The sequence below is a fragment of the Dermacentor albipictus genome, chromosome 4 (genome assembly GCF_038994185.2).
Source record: "Dermacentor albipictus isolate Rhodes 1998 colony chromosome 4, USDA_Dalb.pri_finalv2, whole genome shotgun sequence".
In the NCBI taxonomy this organism is placed as follows: domain Eukaryota; kingdom Metazoa; phylum Arthropoda; class Arachnida; order Ixodida; family Ixodidae; genus Dermacentor; species Dermacentor albipictus.
The window spans coordinates 30,276,806-30,291,073 of NC_091824.1; the positions used below are offsets into that span (position 1 = coordinate 30,276,806).

Below are 14,268 nucleotides of genomic sequence, written 5' to 3' on the forward strand. Positions count from 1 at the left end.
ACTGCATTTACTTGAATCTAACATGCACTTTTTCCCCCATAAAACGGGTCCAATAATTGCATGCCGTTAGGATCGAGTACGACCCAAAATCTACGTTACCATATTGTCATGAGCATTTCAAAACGGCTGCCTCGTATGCGCTTTGAGCCTAGCTGCCATAGCTTTCTCCTTCTGCTGCCATACGTGTGCTTAGACTAGTCTAACATACGTCTTCCCGTCTTCTGCGTTTGCTCCATCAGTGTGGAAGTGCCGATTGCAAAGACATGCCGAGTTGATCATGATGCCACATTAAAAAAGGAAGTGCTCATCATGTGCGTGGAGACGAACAGAAATCGGGCAGCAACATGGGAGTTGAGTTCCCGAAACTTGTATGCGAGACTGGTGCAAACAGAAGGAGAGGCTTACTCCGGCAGCTGCTGCGTATGGCACAGCCACGTGGACCCTATTTTCAAAGCAATCTACGATGGGGACAGCCTACGCATCGAGGCACACTGAGGGCCGATAGCTTCGTGTGCGCTGTGTTCTTGTCACTTCGTGTTGAAGCAAGAGGCAGCACCAGTTCAATTCATTCGCTCCCGCTACCGCACTGCCTTACTACAACGCTCTGATAGTGAGTTTTTTGCAGTCATCGAGTGAGACATGTTCATGCTTGCTTATGTGCGTGACACCATGCTAGTTAGTTTAGTAAGTAAGCAAATGTTTACAAGTTTATACGGCCAATAAAACTACTATCCTTATTTCGTAAAGCTGTCTACTAATTTGATATCACAATCGATGCTGCACCTTTTGGGTGAAACTGCGACTTTTTTTATTAATCGCAACTTCAGTGCACTGGGAGTAATGTTTGTTTTTTGAAACAAGAGAAAGTTATATTTCTGTATAACAGCATGATGTGCGCAGTACTGTAAAGGACTTTTTTGTTTTTGGTCATGGAAAATGGGTACACGTTACAATCGAGGGGGGCACATTAGAATCGAGTAAATGTGGCAGTCGACCAGGCCTGAAAATTTAGTCTGCTATTTCTGTTTTTTTTCCCCTTCCAGTGTTACTTTGTCTGCTTCATGCAAAGACCACAGATACTTGGACAAAAACCTTTAAGCCTTTGCAAATTTAAACAGATGCAAATATCCCAGTTGCAAGCTTTGATTATGAGTTCTCAGATACGTGCAGTTGCTTGTTCTACAATGTCTCGCACGTGTGCAGCTTTTGAAAAATGTTCTTGTGGTTGCAGTGTGATACCGCTTAGAGTGTAGATATTCAAGGCTCTGGTGACTTGCACTATGAGTGGTCTATGCTGTAATGATAATCCTGCCAAAGCAGCACATTCATTCTGCCTTTAACTCAGGGGAGTTGTGCAGATGGCTCTCACAGTTGGCAGTACTTCCCGCATGGTCTCTGGAAGTTAAGTTTGCTACCGACAAGGCAATATATTTTGCTTCAGCTTCAAACTAAATTTTTTTATTTCTTTACCCAAAGGTAGAGGAATGTAGCATTAAGCAGCAAGATAGATAAGCAGGCTAGTTAGCCGACATTCATCGTGTGTCTGCAGTCTTCGTTGCACTAATGAAGCACACATGACAAATACAGCATAATTTCAAGGTCTTTTACGAGGCCAGACATCGTCATTGCAGGGTGCTTTTGCAATGGCAGTAGGTGCAACAATCTCAGAGGCAAATTTCTGTGATTTAGGTTGTGGGGTGTTTGCAGTCTACCATGGTGGAGTGTAGGTAATGGGAGAGGCATAGGAATAAACCTACCAGCTCACAAGGTAGGTGTTTACACCTTTAAAACAGTGCGAACAGCAACACCAAGAAGACGCACGTACCATTTAACTCAATTCAACTTATTTCTAAGGTGTTTATAGCCATGCCAAGTTTTGGGAGTCAAGGCTCCTTTTCAAGAAAGCAGAATTATTAGCTGCCCTCACTCCATCCTTTAAAAAATAGTGTCCTTGCACACACAGCCAAAATCACCAAATGTGGGGAAAGAAACAAAGATAGTGCACAGCATGAATTGGCCGTATTAATGGGAGAATAGAAGATGAATTTGGACGACCTCTTGCACAAAGTACCCCCTCAACAACACCCCACAATATGCGGGGTGTTGTTATGTTATTATGTTATGTTATGAGACCAACAAAAAAGGCTGAAAAAAAAGTTACATTCTGCAGTTACACATGCTAAAAGCATAATATGATTATGAAGCAGCAGAAGCTTGGCATGGGCGAGTTGGTTTTGCATACTTGAAGAAAAGAGTGCTACGAAGACGCAGACTAAAAGAGGAACATGTACGACGGACAAGTAGCGCTCTTTCCTTCAAGTATGATTATGAGGCATGCCATATAGGGGGACAATGAAATTATTTTGACCACCTGGAATTCTTCAACGTGCACCTACATTTAAGTACTTGAGCATTATTGCATTTCGCCTCTATTGAAATGCACCCGCCACGACCGGCATCAAACAACAGGAAAGGCTGAATTGCCTTAATAGACATGACTATGACTTGCAGCTCAGTAACAGAAAGCTCCTCCCCTCAGGAGGTTGCGAGAAGTCCCATGGCAACGATGCACATGGCAAAGCTGAAAGTGGGAACGTGAATATTGTTACGTAGGAAGATGCAGACGAAAAGCTATATACAAGTATATTTACAAGGGAATGCGCCGCACTTGGCCAAGAGGCAACAGCCCGCGCTATCCTCTAATCGTCGTTGTCGTCTTCTCACTGCTCGCCTCTTCGTCATTGCAAGTACTGTTCCATAGCAATATGTACGACTGGGAAGCAGACAGAGACAGGATCCTCTGGTGCACGTGCATTGTGCTACACTTTTAGAGAGAACGCTGTAATAAGCAACTCACTAGCTGCATGTATTAGCTGAAGCTATTGGTACCTTTGGTTGACGACACTCGTGATGTTATCAGTGCACTCGTGTGGGGCCGCATGTTCGTCTGGGTGCCAAGCCTGCGGTGGAGCACATTCGGCTGGGGCGAGCACGACACGCATTCGCACAACACCGCAGAGATCGGTGATTAAGCGCGATATGATCCTGTCGTGCAGAGCACGCCTGCAGATGACGAAGAGGGGGTCGTTCAGTACAGGCTCCATTTCGTAGCAGACGGCTAAGATGGAAGCCATGTCTCTGTGTGTCCTGCACAAAAGCGCTTTTGCTGCTAGAATCCAGTAGCTCATCGGTCAAGATGCCCTCTGCGACGGACCTCCTGAGGTCCTCCGAGCTGTGAAACAACGGGCTCGAAACATCGTCGGAATCATCTTAGGGACCCTGGACTGAGGGTTCCTCCCACACTGCTCTCGCCATTCAAATATTATTAAAGGGAAGCTGAAAGCTTTTCCAGAAAAAATTAGTGAAGAGCAGTACGCCCTGGTTTTCAACCCTCTGAATTCGAATATCGCATCGAAATTGAGCGAAAGAAAGCGGAAACATATTTTATTTTGACGAAAAGTGCAGCAGCAGACACGCCCAGCTCGCGCGCCCCGTTTCCGCCTGTTATTGGTTGGGCGCCTCGTGACGTCAACAATGGTGTTCGTCCGGACCGACTGCTGCCACTACACACGAAGCACAATGCAAAGTAGTTTGGTGGTCTTTTGCTGGGACGGTCATGGAAATTTTAGAGAGCTTGCATTTCTCTGAGGAGTTCGGCGTTAAGTCCAAACTCTATGAGGGCGATCTTGCGCGCGACGGTGACGGGCGACGGCTTCGAGCGATAAAACGGGCCGTCGCTTGAACAAATCGCTCAGTGTTGTCGCTCGATCGCTCGTTTCTAGAAATCTAGAACTCGTCGCTCGTCACCCAGAAAGGCTATGAGCGACTAGCCAATTGTGCGAAGCCGAAACTGGATGCACATAACTCAAATACTACTGTTTGTCGCACGGAACGGGCAAACTATTGAATTTTACACGTGCAAGAATAAGAACCTAGTGCAAGACCTTCAGAAATATTTTGTGCTCCTTCTTCAGTAAAATACATCAACTTAAATTGATAAAGCATGCATCACGCTAACTTCGGCACGTATATTGCTGCCCTCATACCGGGAAGTCGTTGCTCAAAGCCGTCGCTCGCGTGCAGTTCGGCTAGCAGACGACGAGTGGACGCGACAGCCATCACCTCGCTTGTAGTGCTGTCGCTGTTGCGTGCAAGATCACTTGTAAGGGGTTTATACTTGTACATACTACACGTACGTACGTACTTGTACATACTACATGTACGAGCCGATTGCGAAGAGCCGGCCTCTCCAAGAAGCAAAAAATGCTGGTGCAAGCACTGCTTTCCACGCGAACGAAGGCGAAGTGTTAGCATCTCCTTGTGTTGGAAATGTCCTTTGGCGAGTATGTTTTTTGCTAAGCTGCATTCACCGTTCCAGTGAGTATGTTTCCGGGCAAACAACTGTAGTGTTATGTTCCTGCATGCCTCCTCGTAGAACGTAAGCGGCGATGCGATCTTCAGCATTTGTGCGCTGCCCCAAAGCTGTCGACAATTTGACGAATACGCCGTAACCGGCGAATTCCGTCGGCTACGTGAGATGGTCGGTTTCTTATGTGTGCGAGAGAAGGGGGAGCGCAGCATCTTGGCGTGAGCAGGCTTTCCAACACATGCAAACTTTACGCTTGCACTGCGTTATTGTAGCTGCATGCAGGCTGTTTCACAACACATGTGCCAATAGAAATTAGCGGCGCTTGGTGATGAAACCTGCGTGAAGGGTGGGCGATAAACATGGACTTTCCGTTCAGCGTGCTAACTATATTTTTTTTTTAGGAGAACCCAAAGCACGCATTATTGATAAACTCCGGTAGTAATCAACACGGAAGTGGTTAGAGCACAACACTGTTGTTCTTGAGCGCTTGAAGTTGTTTCGCTTCACAGCAGCCTCCCACTTAGCTGAAAGCTTCTCGTCTTGCAGGAACTAATGGAACATCGGAACATTGTCGCGGCCGCTGGTGTTCGTGCAAGCGTAGGCTGCACAGAACACCGGCATGATCGGCCTAAAAGTTCAATTGATGCTGCGCACGTCAACTACCACTCCTATATACACACAAATAAAGGAATGTAGGGTCGAGCGAAGCAGATAAGGACGGCACGCACGCAGAAATAAGCCCGGTCAGGCATGGTCGCGGAGACTGCGAAGGAGCGGAACACCAGTGTTGACGTCACTAAGCCGCGGTTTCCAGTCTCCGCTCGCATCGTCAGTGTCAGCAGCAGCGCGCAACGCTTGTTGGGGGGCGGAGCTACAGCGCAATTTTAACCGACGATTGCGTCGCTCCTAAGTGGAAAATCCCCCCCCCCAAATTTTGCCTTCATGATTTATAAGGTTCCCGCATCCGTATATGAGCGTCTTATTGAATTCGACAGACTCTTCAGCTTCCATTTATTAAGATGTTTCACTCTCTCTCATCGGTCAACGAAGAGGACGAAATTGATTATCGCCGCTACCCTAGAGCACCGACGAGAGCAAATGTCAAAGGTCGCCGAGGTTTCGGCATTCTAAGTACCGTATTTACTCGCATAATGATCGCACGTTCTTGTAAAAAAAAATTGACGCAACTTTAGGAGTACGATCATTACTCTGGTTAAATTGCCCACGAACAGAAAACCAGAATTTTTTCATCCCACATTTGCTGCGGGATGACAACCGGTCATCAAGCAAGTGGCTACACGGGACACCAAAACAAAAATGGCGGCCGGCGGAGCAAGTCGAACACGACGAATGCTATTTTTTTTCTTCTGCTGAGTACACAACACGCATTGAAACAGTTTCTTCCGTGTGAGTAATGAATAATATTGTAAATATTGGCAAGTTTGCAACAATAACATAGCCATGTCTACTTTTAGGAGACAGAAAGAGAGGTGGGCATAGAAACACATGGCAGGCATGCTGCAAAAACTGTGGCCACTTGTCTTCACTACTATTGTAATATGGCACGTTTCCGGTAAGGGCAGGCGAATATCTTAGCTGTGTTAAAAGCATCGACGTATGAATAGGGCACACTGCTAATGTATCAGTGTAAACGTCGCCACTATCGTTGTCACTCGAGAGTGTACATGAGAAGAACCGAAAGGCGCCTTTTTTTGTTGTTGACTAAAACCATTAGGAAGCCTACAAATAATAAAGCCAAGGTAAGTTTGGTTGTAGCTTTCATTTCATGGAAGTGCGGAAAGTGATGAAAGGAATGAAATGGAGCATCTGCTTAAGAATATTCAGTGCGAGCAGACCACTTGGTATGTCTTCAAGAGTCGTTCGCATGGCATTCAACAGAGGGTAAGCGCGATCATCATTAGCTAGACTTGGCATACGACATATCTCTGTGACAAGTTTGGGGTGCGATCATTGCGCGAGTGCGATCATTATGCGAGTAAATATGGTAGTTGAGGAGGCATGAAGCTGCACTACTAGGTTCTGCATTTGATACTGCAACTTTTGTATTTCCGTCGTTTCTTTTCAGTCTTGAAGGCAGTTTGGCTAAGTCGGAGTACATGCAATATGCTGCCAACGCAGTTTGCAGCCTGAAATATTGCCGTACTTTAAGAATCATTCGTCATTACGCATTCTCAACATTTCTCATCAATAAACAACTTGACCTTGTTCACGTTGCTGAGAATCAGGGCAAGTGCAAGTGACAACTGGCCTCAGCTAAGCTGTCGTCTGCCGAGTTTCGAATTCTACACGTCTTTCGCAGAGGGTGCTACAGTCGCAAACTCGTGTTTGGTGGCTGGTAGTAAACTCGTGTTGGCCTGGCAGGTAGTAAAACGCGAAGCTTGGGCGGTGTTCGATGTAAATTCTGCTGCACCGGCACAGTGCCAGGGCGGCTCGGCCGAAGGTACCACATGTCTATGCACTGCGGCACAGGAAGGCGCCAGCAACCACTGAACACAAGTGGGCAGTTTTATCTATAGAAAACCAGTTTTATCTATATATTCACAAATGTAGTGGTTGCCGTAGTGCACCAGGCAACAGACTGTCCTAGAATGCATACAACAACGTGCTTTTACCGGAGGGAAGCGGCTCTCAGTCTTGGTACAATACAGTCTGCCGTCTGTGCAGTCCGAAGGGCCCTACTCTTGCGCAACAGGCTAGCACCAGAGGGACTGTCCTTAACTCTAATAGTTACACGGGGCGACAAAGACAAGGCAGTCTGTCTGTTCCAGAACTCACAACTCTCTTTAACTGGGTATCAGGGGTATAGCCAGGGGGGGGGGGATTATTCAGCCCCCCCTCCCCCCCCCCAGAAATTTTTCGTGCTGTCCATGCACCGCCGACCAAAGCAAGCCCCGGCACCGGAAATCATTCTGGATTTTGTCTAGAACGTATTTTTCACAGTCGAAAAGCCATTTCACCACAAAAATTGTGAACTAGGGCTGGATTTCGCGGCACCGCCCATGCACTGGGAGTCACACAACGCAAGCAGCCCCATTCAAGCAAAAAGTTTCAAGGACGTTTTGATGGCGAAGGGGCTCGTCGGGGCATCTCGCGGAGGCCGCGGTATCTACATTCTATCATGGAATCTACGGAGCGCGTGGATGTCAATTCCGAAACTTTATGGGTATAAAGTTGTCATAAACATTTGATGTGGAAGGTGCATTGACATTTCCAAACATGTGCTTTAGATTTTCAATTGCGGAACTTTGCAAGTTAAATGTTCCCATAAATATTGGACGCCAAAGGTTCATTAACTTTTCCAACGTCGTACATCGGGCCATACAACGAGACAAGCCAAATCAACGCACTATCAGACAAGTTGACAAAGCCCGCAGCGAGGCCCAATGAGACGAAGTGTTGTGGGGGTTCTTTCGTGCCGTCATGTCACATAAAAAATACTAACATTTTTTTTTTCACCTGCGCCAAAGCATCCAGTGAAGACACTAAAGCCAGCCAAGGTAACTACGTTCCTATTTATTTTTTCTACTTTGACTTTTAATCGCGAGGACACATTGAGCCTCTTCAATTTTTTTGTTCTCGCTCCCCTATCCGCGGGCTGCCAGAGCCAGCCAGAGCGCATGCATTTTTCTCGTGTTGCCCTGACCACCGCGCGGCGCACTTCGGTGCGCGTTCGGTTTTCTCTGGCCGAGTGCATTTTCGCCTGGCAGAGTTTTGGACGCTTTCTAGCTAGAAGACGAGAAAAAGAAACAATGGTCGCTCGCCGCCATCACTGTGGGGACTCGATGGATTGCACAGCGTTCGCCTGAGCGCGACCTCTCCAGAGAGTCTTGTCTAGCCGGTGTAGAATACCGAGCAGTATGTGTATGGTTCTCGGTGGACCAAACGTCTCACGATTGCTTCGATATTCTTTCGGTAGCCAAATTAGGTGCCCAATGTAGGAATTCGATTGTGGAGATACTTTCGTTTGCGTTTTTGCATGTCGGTGCCCCCGCCCCACAAAAGGAGAGAAAAAAAAAAAAAAAGATATCGTTGTGGCACAGCGAATTGCCGCATGGTGAAAATTCGATTTTGTTGCTTCTTCTTTTGCAGAAAGTAATGGGCCACGAGACGCTTCAGCTGCCGGGTACTCTTATTATATTATTGTGATAGCAATTATATTGACACTCTAGGCGCATTCCTGCCGTTGCCGTCGCCCTCATGTTCAATATAAAGTCCAAGGGCGATAACATCATGACCGCGCGCCGTATGCTGTATGTGCGAGTGAAAGCGTAGGGAGGGGGATGGGGGGCTGGAATGGGTGAGACGACGATGGTGGCTCAGTCTTGTGTGCGCGAGGGAGAAAACAGGAGCAAGCGCACCGCCTTCCGTCGCGCGCGATACATCGGGGGGAGTGGATGGAATGGGGGCAGGATCTAGGATTCTGTGAATCTGTGATTGCGCAACATGTTTATTTGCCTTGTTTGACCCATTATACACCGTGACTTTTTCTTAGATACGTAGATTTATTGGAGACTTATACGTACGTTTAGACATCTTGTTGCAAGGTTTTCTGCATACGTGCAGTGAACTTTGTTTCGAGTGGCACTTTTTTGCCCTTTATCAAGCTGTATCTTGGCATTTGTATATTCTATTCCATTTGTATATTCCATCAGTCAGGGTTCGGTTCACCGTCACTGTTCACGCCATAATTCATGAAGATCTTGGTTATCAGCTCTTGTGTGCGCTATGGATGCCCAAGATTTTGAACCACCGCCAGAGTACACAGAAGTTCGGCGCTGCCTTTACTCACCTGATCCGGTATCACAATAAGGGTGACGATTTTATGTCTGCAATTGTGATCGACGACGAACCATCATGCCACTACTACGAGCCTGAAACACGACGGCAAAGCTTACAAAGAAAACATTCGAATTCACCACCCCCAAAGAAAGCAAAGGTCGTCATTTCCGCCGGAAAGGTGGTCTTGACTTTCATTTTTCGATCATCAGGGGCCATTACTGCTAGAATTTGCTATATCTTGAGAGACTATCAATTTTTTCCGATATTGTGAAACGCTGGATCGGCTGCATGTTGCAATCAAGAACAAACTACATGAAAAATTGACGAATGGGGTCATCTTGTTTCACGACAATGCCCGTGCACACGTCGCTGATGTGGTTAACACAAAACTGGCAAAGTTCAAGCGGGAAACGCTGCACCATCCGCCATACAGCTCAGACCTGTCGCCTTGCGACTTCCACATTTTAGGGCAACCAAAAAAACAGCTCAAGGGAACCAGATTCGTCTCGGACGATGACGTGAAAGTCAGTTGCAGACGTCTTGGAGCAACAACCCAAGGAGCTTTATGAGACGGGAATTACACGACTCGTTAGTCAATGGGACAAATGTCTAAATGCTCATGCAGGCTACTTTTAAATAAAGTACCCCGTATATTCGCATTGGTTCACTTTCATTTGACTGGCCCTCGTAAATTCTGCAGAACTCCTGCTTTTTATATGTGCTTTCTGTTGTGACTATAATTTCGGTGCACTTACTCACGATACACGACCGGTGACAGCTGCTCCTGCGTAATACATTGGAACAAATGACAGCGTCATTGAAATTTTTCACTGGCCGTTGCATATGTACAATAATGTAAATAATGATCTTGAATGACAAAGTTTCATTAGCATATTTGTCTTCAACTTGTTCATTTCATGGCCTTTACATTTATCATATCAGCGGCATGCGCTGCTGTGCTGGTTTCGAACTGATGTAGTTCTAAAGCTTGTGTCATATTTTCTTTACTTAGTAAATAGGCAAAAACATGGAAGCATTGACAACAGCTATGTTGGGCACAATTTTTGGCACATACGAGTATAATATTCTATGAAAAAATACATATTTTGCTTGTATTGACAGTGCGTAGCATTCAACAATTCGTTTGCAGCATCTCTGGCAATGACAATACAGTTATTATTCATGTATTTGATCCCTAGGCAAATTGTTTTAGCTCGGGCCCAACTCCGATGTGGCCTATTCAGATACATGTAAAACGCAGAAACGCTTCTCTGAGATAACTCCTGAATCGTTTTAATGAAATTTGTTGCATTTGAGAGAGTAAGTTAAATTGTAGTCCCTGTTGTAAGCAGAATTTCGATTTAGGGCCCGAACTCTGTTTAGAATATCTAGAAAAATTTGAAACTCCGACAAAAAATAGAAGCACGAAGTTTACAAATTAATAGCGCTTCATCAAGAACAGATATCACAGTTCTGTAAATGGCATCCATTACACCATTCATAGCGGACAAATTCGATATGTCGATTTGAATTGGTTATGTTACGTACAAGGGTTCTGCAAAAGCCTTATTTCCATAATACTACTTAATTTTTTGAGACTCATGTGTAACATCAATATTGTCCACTGTAGATGTACTATTATGTGCAATTTACAGAATTGTGATATCAATATTCATTGCTGATTTGCAGAGTTGTAAACTTCGTTGTTTCGTTTTCTGAAAATTTTTGACGTTTGCCACTTCTTAATAAAATATTGATGACCTAAATCGAAAATTCGAAACAAACAATCACTAGAATTTAAGTTTTGCTTTCAAATGTAATGAAGCTCATCAAATTCGGTGAAGTGGTTGCCGAGAAAAACGAATTTTCCTTCTACATCTATTTAGATAGGAGCACCCGACCTAATGTTTCCTCTTATGTGGTGGCCGAGCTGCACTGTGAGCCCCCCCCCGAACGAAATTTTTGGCTACGCCACGGCTGGGTATACACATCCATCAAACGCACTGTGCACGTTCCCATAGGATATGGGGACCATGGTACAGTGGAGCACCTACGACCTGTCACCAACTATGGTACACGAGACACAGACCAATGCCTTCACCGGCAAAAGGTGAAACAACACGCACACTGGCAAAGCTCCTCACCTTGTCACAGACGGTGCACTTGAAGCCGTTCATGCCCGTGTGATAGAACAGGTGCGCCTTGAGTCCGCCAGCCTGGATGAACTCCTTGCCGCAGTACGGACACTTATGTGGCCGGATTCCCGTGTGGACGCGCATGTGGCGGTTGAGCGTCCCTTTGAGTGAAAACTGCATGCCGCACTCGGCACAGGCATATGGCTTCTCTCCCGTGTGGATGCGCCGGTGCTTGTTGAGCGCCGTGACCGACGGGAAACCCTTGTTGCAGAAGTCACAGGGGAATGGCCGCTCGCCGGTGTGCACGCGGATGTGGATCTTGAGCAGCGAGATGCCGTGGAAGGTCTTGCCGCAGTGGTCGCACATGTACTTCTTCCGCCGCGTCACCTCACCGGCATGTGCCCGCAGGTGCTCCCGAAGATTGTCCTGGGAGAAGGCATGCGTGTTTCAAGTCTGTTTCGCGCTCGGCAATTTTCATGCACAGCGGTTTGAAGGAATGAATGTGTGTGGTTTAGTGGCGCAAGGGCCAGATATGGCCAAAGAGCGCCAAGACAGTGTTAGTGATTTCGCGGTGGAATGATGAGTTCTGTGAAGAAGATGTGACTTGGCTGTAAAGGGGCCTAAAAATAGTTGCTGTAAAGCGCGTAAAATCTATGTGCTATAAAATTATAGCGATGACTAATGACGAATACTATGAACATTAGAATTCATCGGAGAAGTATGATGCAAAATAGAAAATATATGAGATGGTAAAACTACTTGGAGCCCTGCTGCGTCGCCAGAGCCCTTGAAACACAAGGGCCTAGAGGCATGTGCTATACGAAAGAGCTATGACAGCGGCATCCTCTGAAGAGAGGACCCACTACGAACATGTGGGGCTAACAACATGCAAAACAAACTCTTTCAGAAAACTTAGGACTGCGTTGGTGTCAAATAAAGGTTCTGGGCTGAGTAGCATAACGGGATGTAGGGGGATGTGCTGCCGGTATGCTAGGGAAAAATGTTTCCTTCTCTCAGATTTGGCTGCCCGACACTCCAGGAGGACGTGGAGGATGGTCAGCCTCTCCCCGCATCTACCGCAGGTTGCAGGATCATTTTCAGTGAGTAAAAAGTTATGCGTGCCAAATGTATGTCCTATTCTGAGGCGACAGAATAGGACATCTGTTCGCCGTGATTTTGTTACGGAGGGCCAAGAACCTAACTGTGGCTTTATCACATGCAGTTTGTTGTTTACTTCTGCATCCCACATACGTTGCCAGTGGTTTCGCAGTTTCCTTCTTAAGAAAGGCTTCAGGTCAGTCACAGGGACCAAAGCAGTAGGATTAACTGCATGCAATGAAATTGATGTGGCCATCTGGTCCGCTAGAACGTTACCCTCTATGCCCCTATGTCCAGGCACCCAGCATATAATCACATGTTGGTTAGATATATATGCTTTACACAGTACGGAGTAGAGTTCATTATTTACCGGATTTTTGTGGTAACAGAAAGACATCAAGACCTTCACAACACTAAGGGAGTCCGTATATATAACTGATTTCTGGAGTTTTGATTTATTTATATACTTTACGGCCGACAGCAGTGCGTAGGGCTCAGCCGTCAAGATACTAGTTTCCGGATGCAGTACATCGGTTTCCGAGAAGGATGGACCGACGGCTGCATAGGACACCCCGTCGTGTGACTTCGATGCGTCTGTATAGAACTCCGTACAGGAGTGTCTGTGCTGGAGTTCCCGGAAATGCATTTGGATTTCAATCTCTGGAGCGTGTTTTGTAACTTGCATGAAAGATATATCGCATTGTATCAGCTGTCACTCCCAAGGAGGTAGCAGCTTGGCTGGATGCATTAGGCGAAGCTCGAGGAGTGGAACATGCATTTCATGACTAAGCTCCCTCACACACAGCCAGAAAGGCTGTCTTACGGAGGGACGATTATGAAAGAGTGTAGCATACGTCATCTCGCTAACGGTATTATAACACGGATGTTGAGGATTAGAGTGGACTTTCAGAAAATATGTTTGGCTGATGTATGTTCTCTGGAGATGAAGTGACCACTCATTCGATTCTGCGTATAAACTTTAAACGGGACTTGTCCTGAAAGCCCCCGTGGCTAAGGGGATACCTAGATGGTGAACAGGGTCTAGCATCTTTAGCGCACTCGGGGCGGTAGAAAGATAGATCACGGCACCATAATCTAATCGTGAACGAATCAGGCTCTTATAGAGAATTCTGAGATTCATTAGGCACTTCCTGTCACTACCCCACGTAGTCTGGGATAGAAGTTTCATTAGGTTCATTGTTTTCAGACATTTTTCTTTAAGATGTTTAATGTGGGGGACGAAAGTGAGTTTATAGTCAAGTATAGCACCTAGAAATTTGTGTTCTTTGTTTACAGCTATCTGTTGTCCACATAGTTCTAAGCAAGGATCTGGGATCAGGCCTCTCTTTCTTGTAAAAAGAACACAAGAACTTTTGTTAGGATTGATCTTAAATCCATTTTTATCTGCCCACATTGGCACTTTGTTCATGCCATGCTGTACCTGTCTCTCACAGACTGCGAGGTTACAAGATTTGAAAGCTATTTGAATGTCGCCCACGTAGACAGACTAAAAGATGGCTGGTGGTAATGAAGCACGAAGCGTGTTCATTTTCAAGATAAAGACCGTACAGCTAAGCACACCTCCTTAAGGTACACCAGTTTTTTGTATGAAAGGTCGCGCAATGCATTGCCGATTTTAACGCGGAAGGTACGTTTGCAAAAATAGCTTCATAGTATATTCAACATATCTCCACGAACGCCCATTTCCGATAAGTCTTGCAGGATCGCGTATCGCCACGCTGTGTCATACGCCTTTTCCATATCGAGAAATATCGATAGGAAGAACTGTTTATGTATAAATGCGTCCCGGATATTTCCTCCAACAAGTATGAGATGATCGGTTGTGGAGCGCCCTTCTCGGAAGCC

General features: G+C 46.0%; 1 protein-coding gene across 2 annotated transcripts in view; it reads right to left on the bottom strand.

The window, feature by feature from the left end:
• LOC139046774 (zinc finger protein 595-like) overlaps positions 1-14,268 on the bottom strand; it is a 101,190-nt gene that overhangs the window by 12,384 nt on the left and 74,538 nt on the right. For both annotated transcript variants that reach the window (XM_070536869.1, XM_070536870.1), the window contains one exon: positions 11,314-11,730. In XM_070536869.1, coding sequence (XP_070392970.1) covers positions 11,314-11,730 — 417 coding nt within the window. The remainder of the gene's footprint in view (positions 1-11,313; positions 11,731-14,268) is intronic.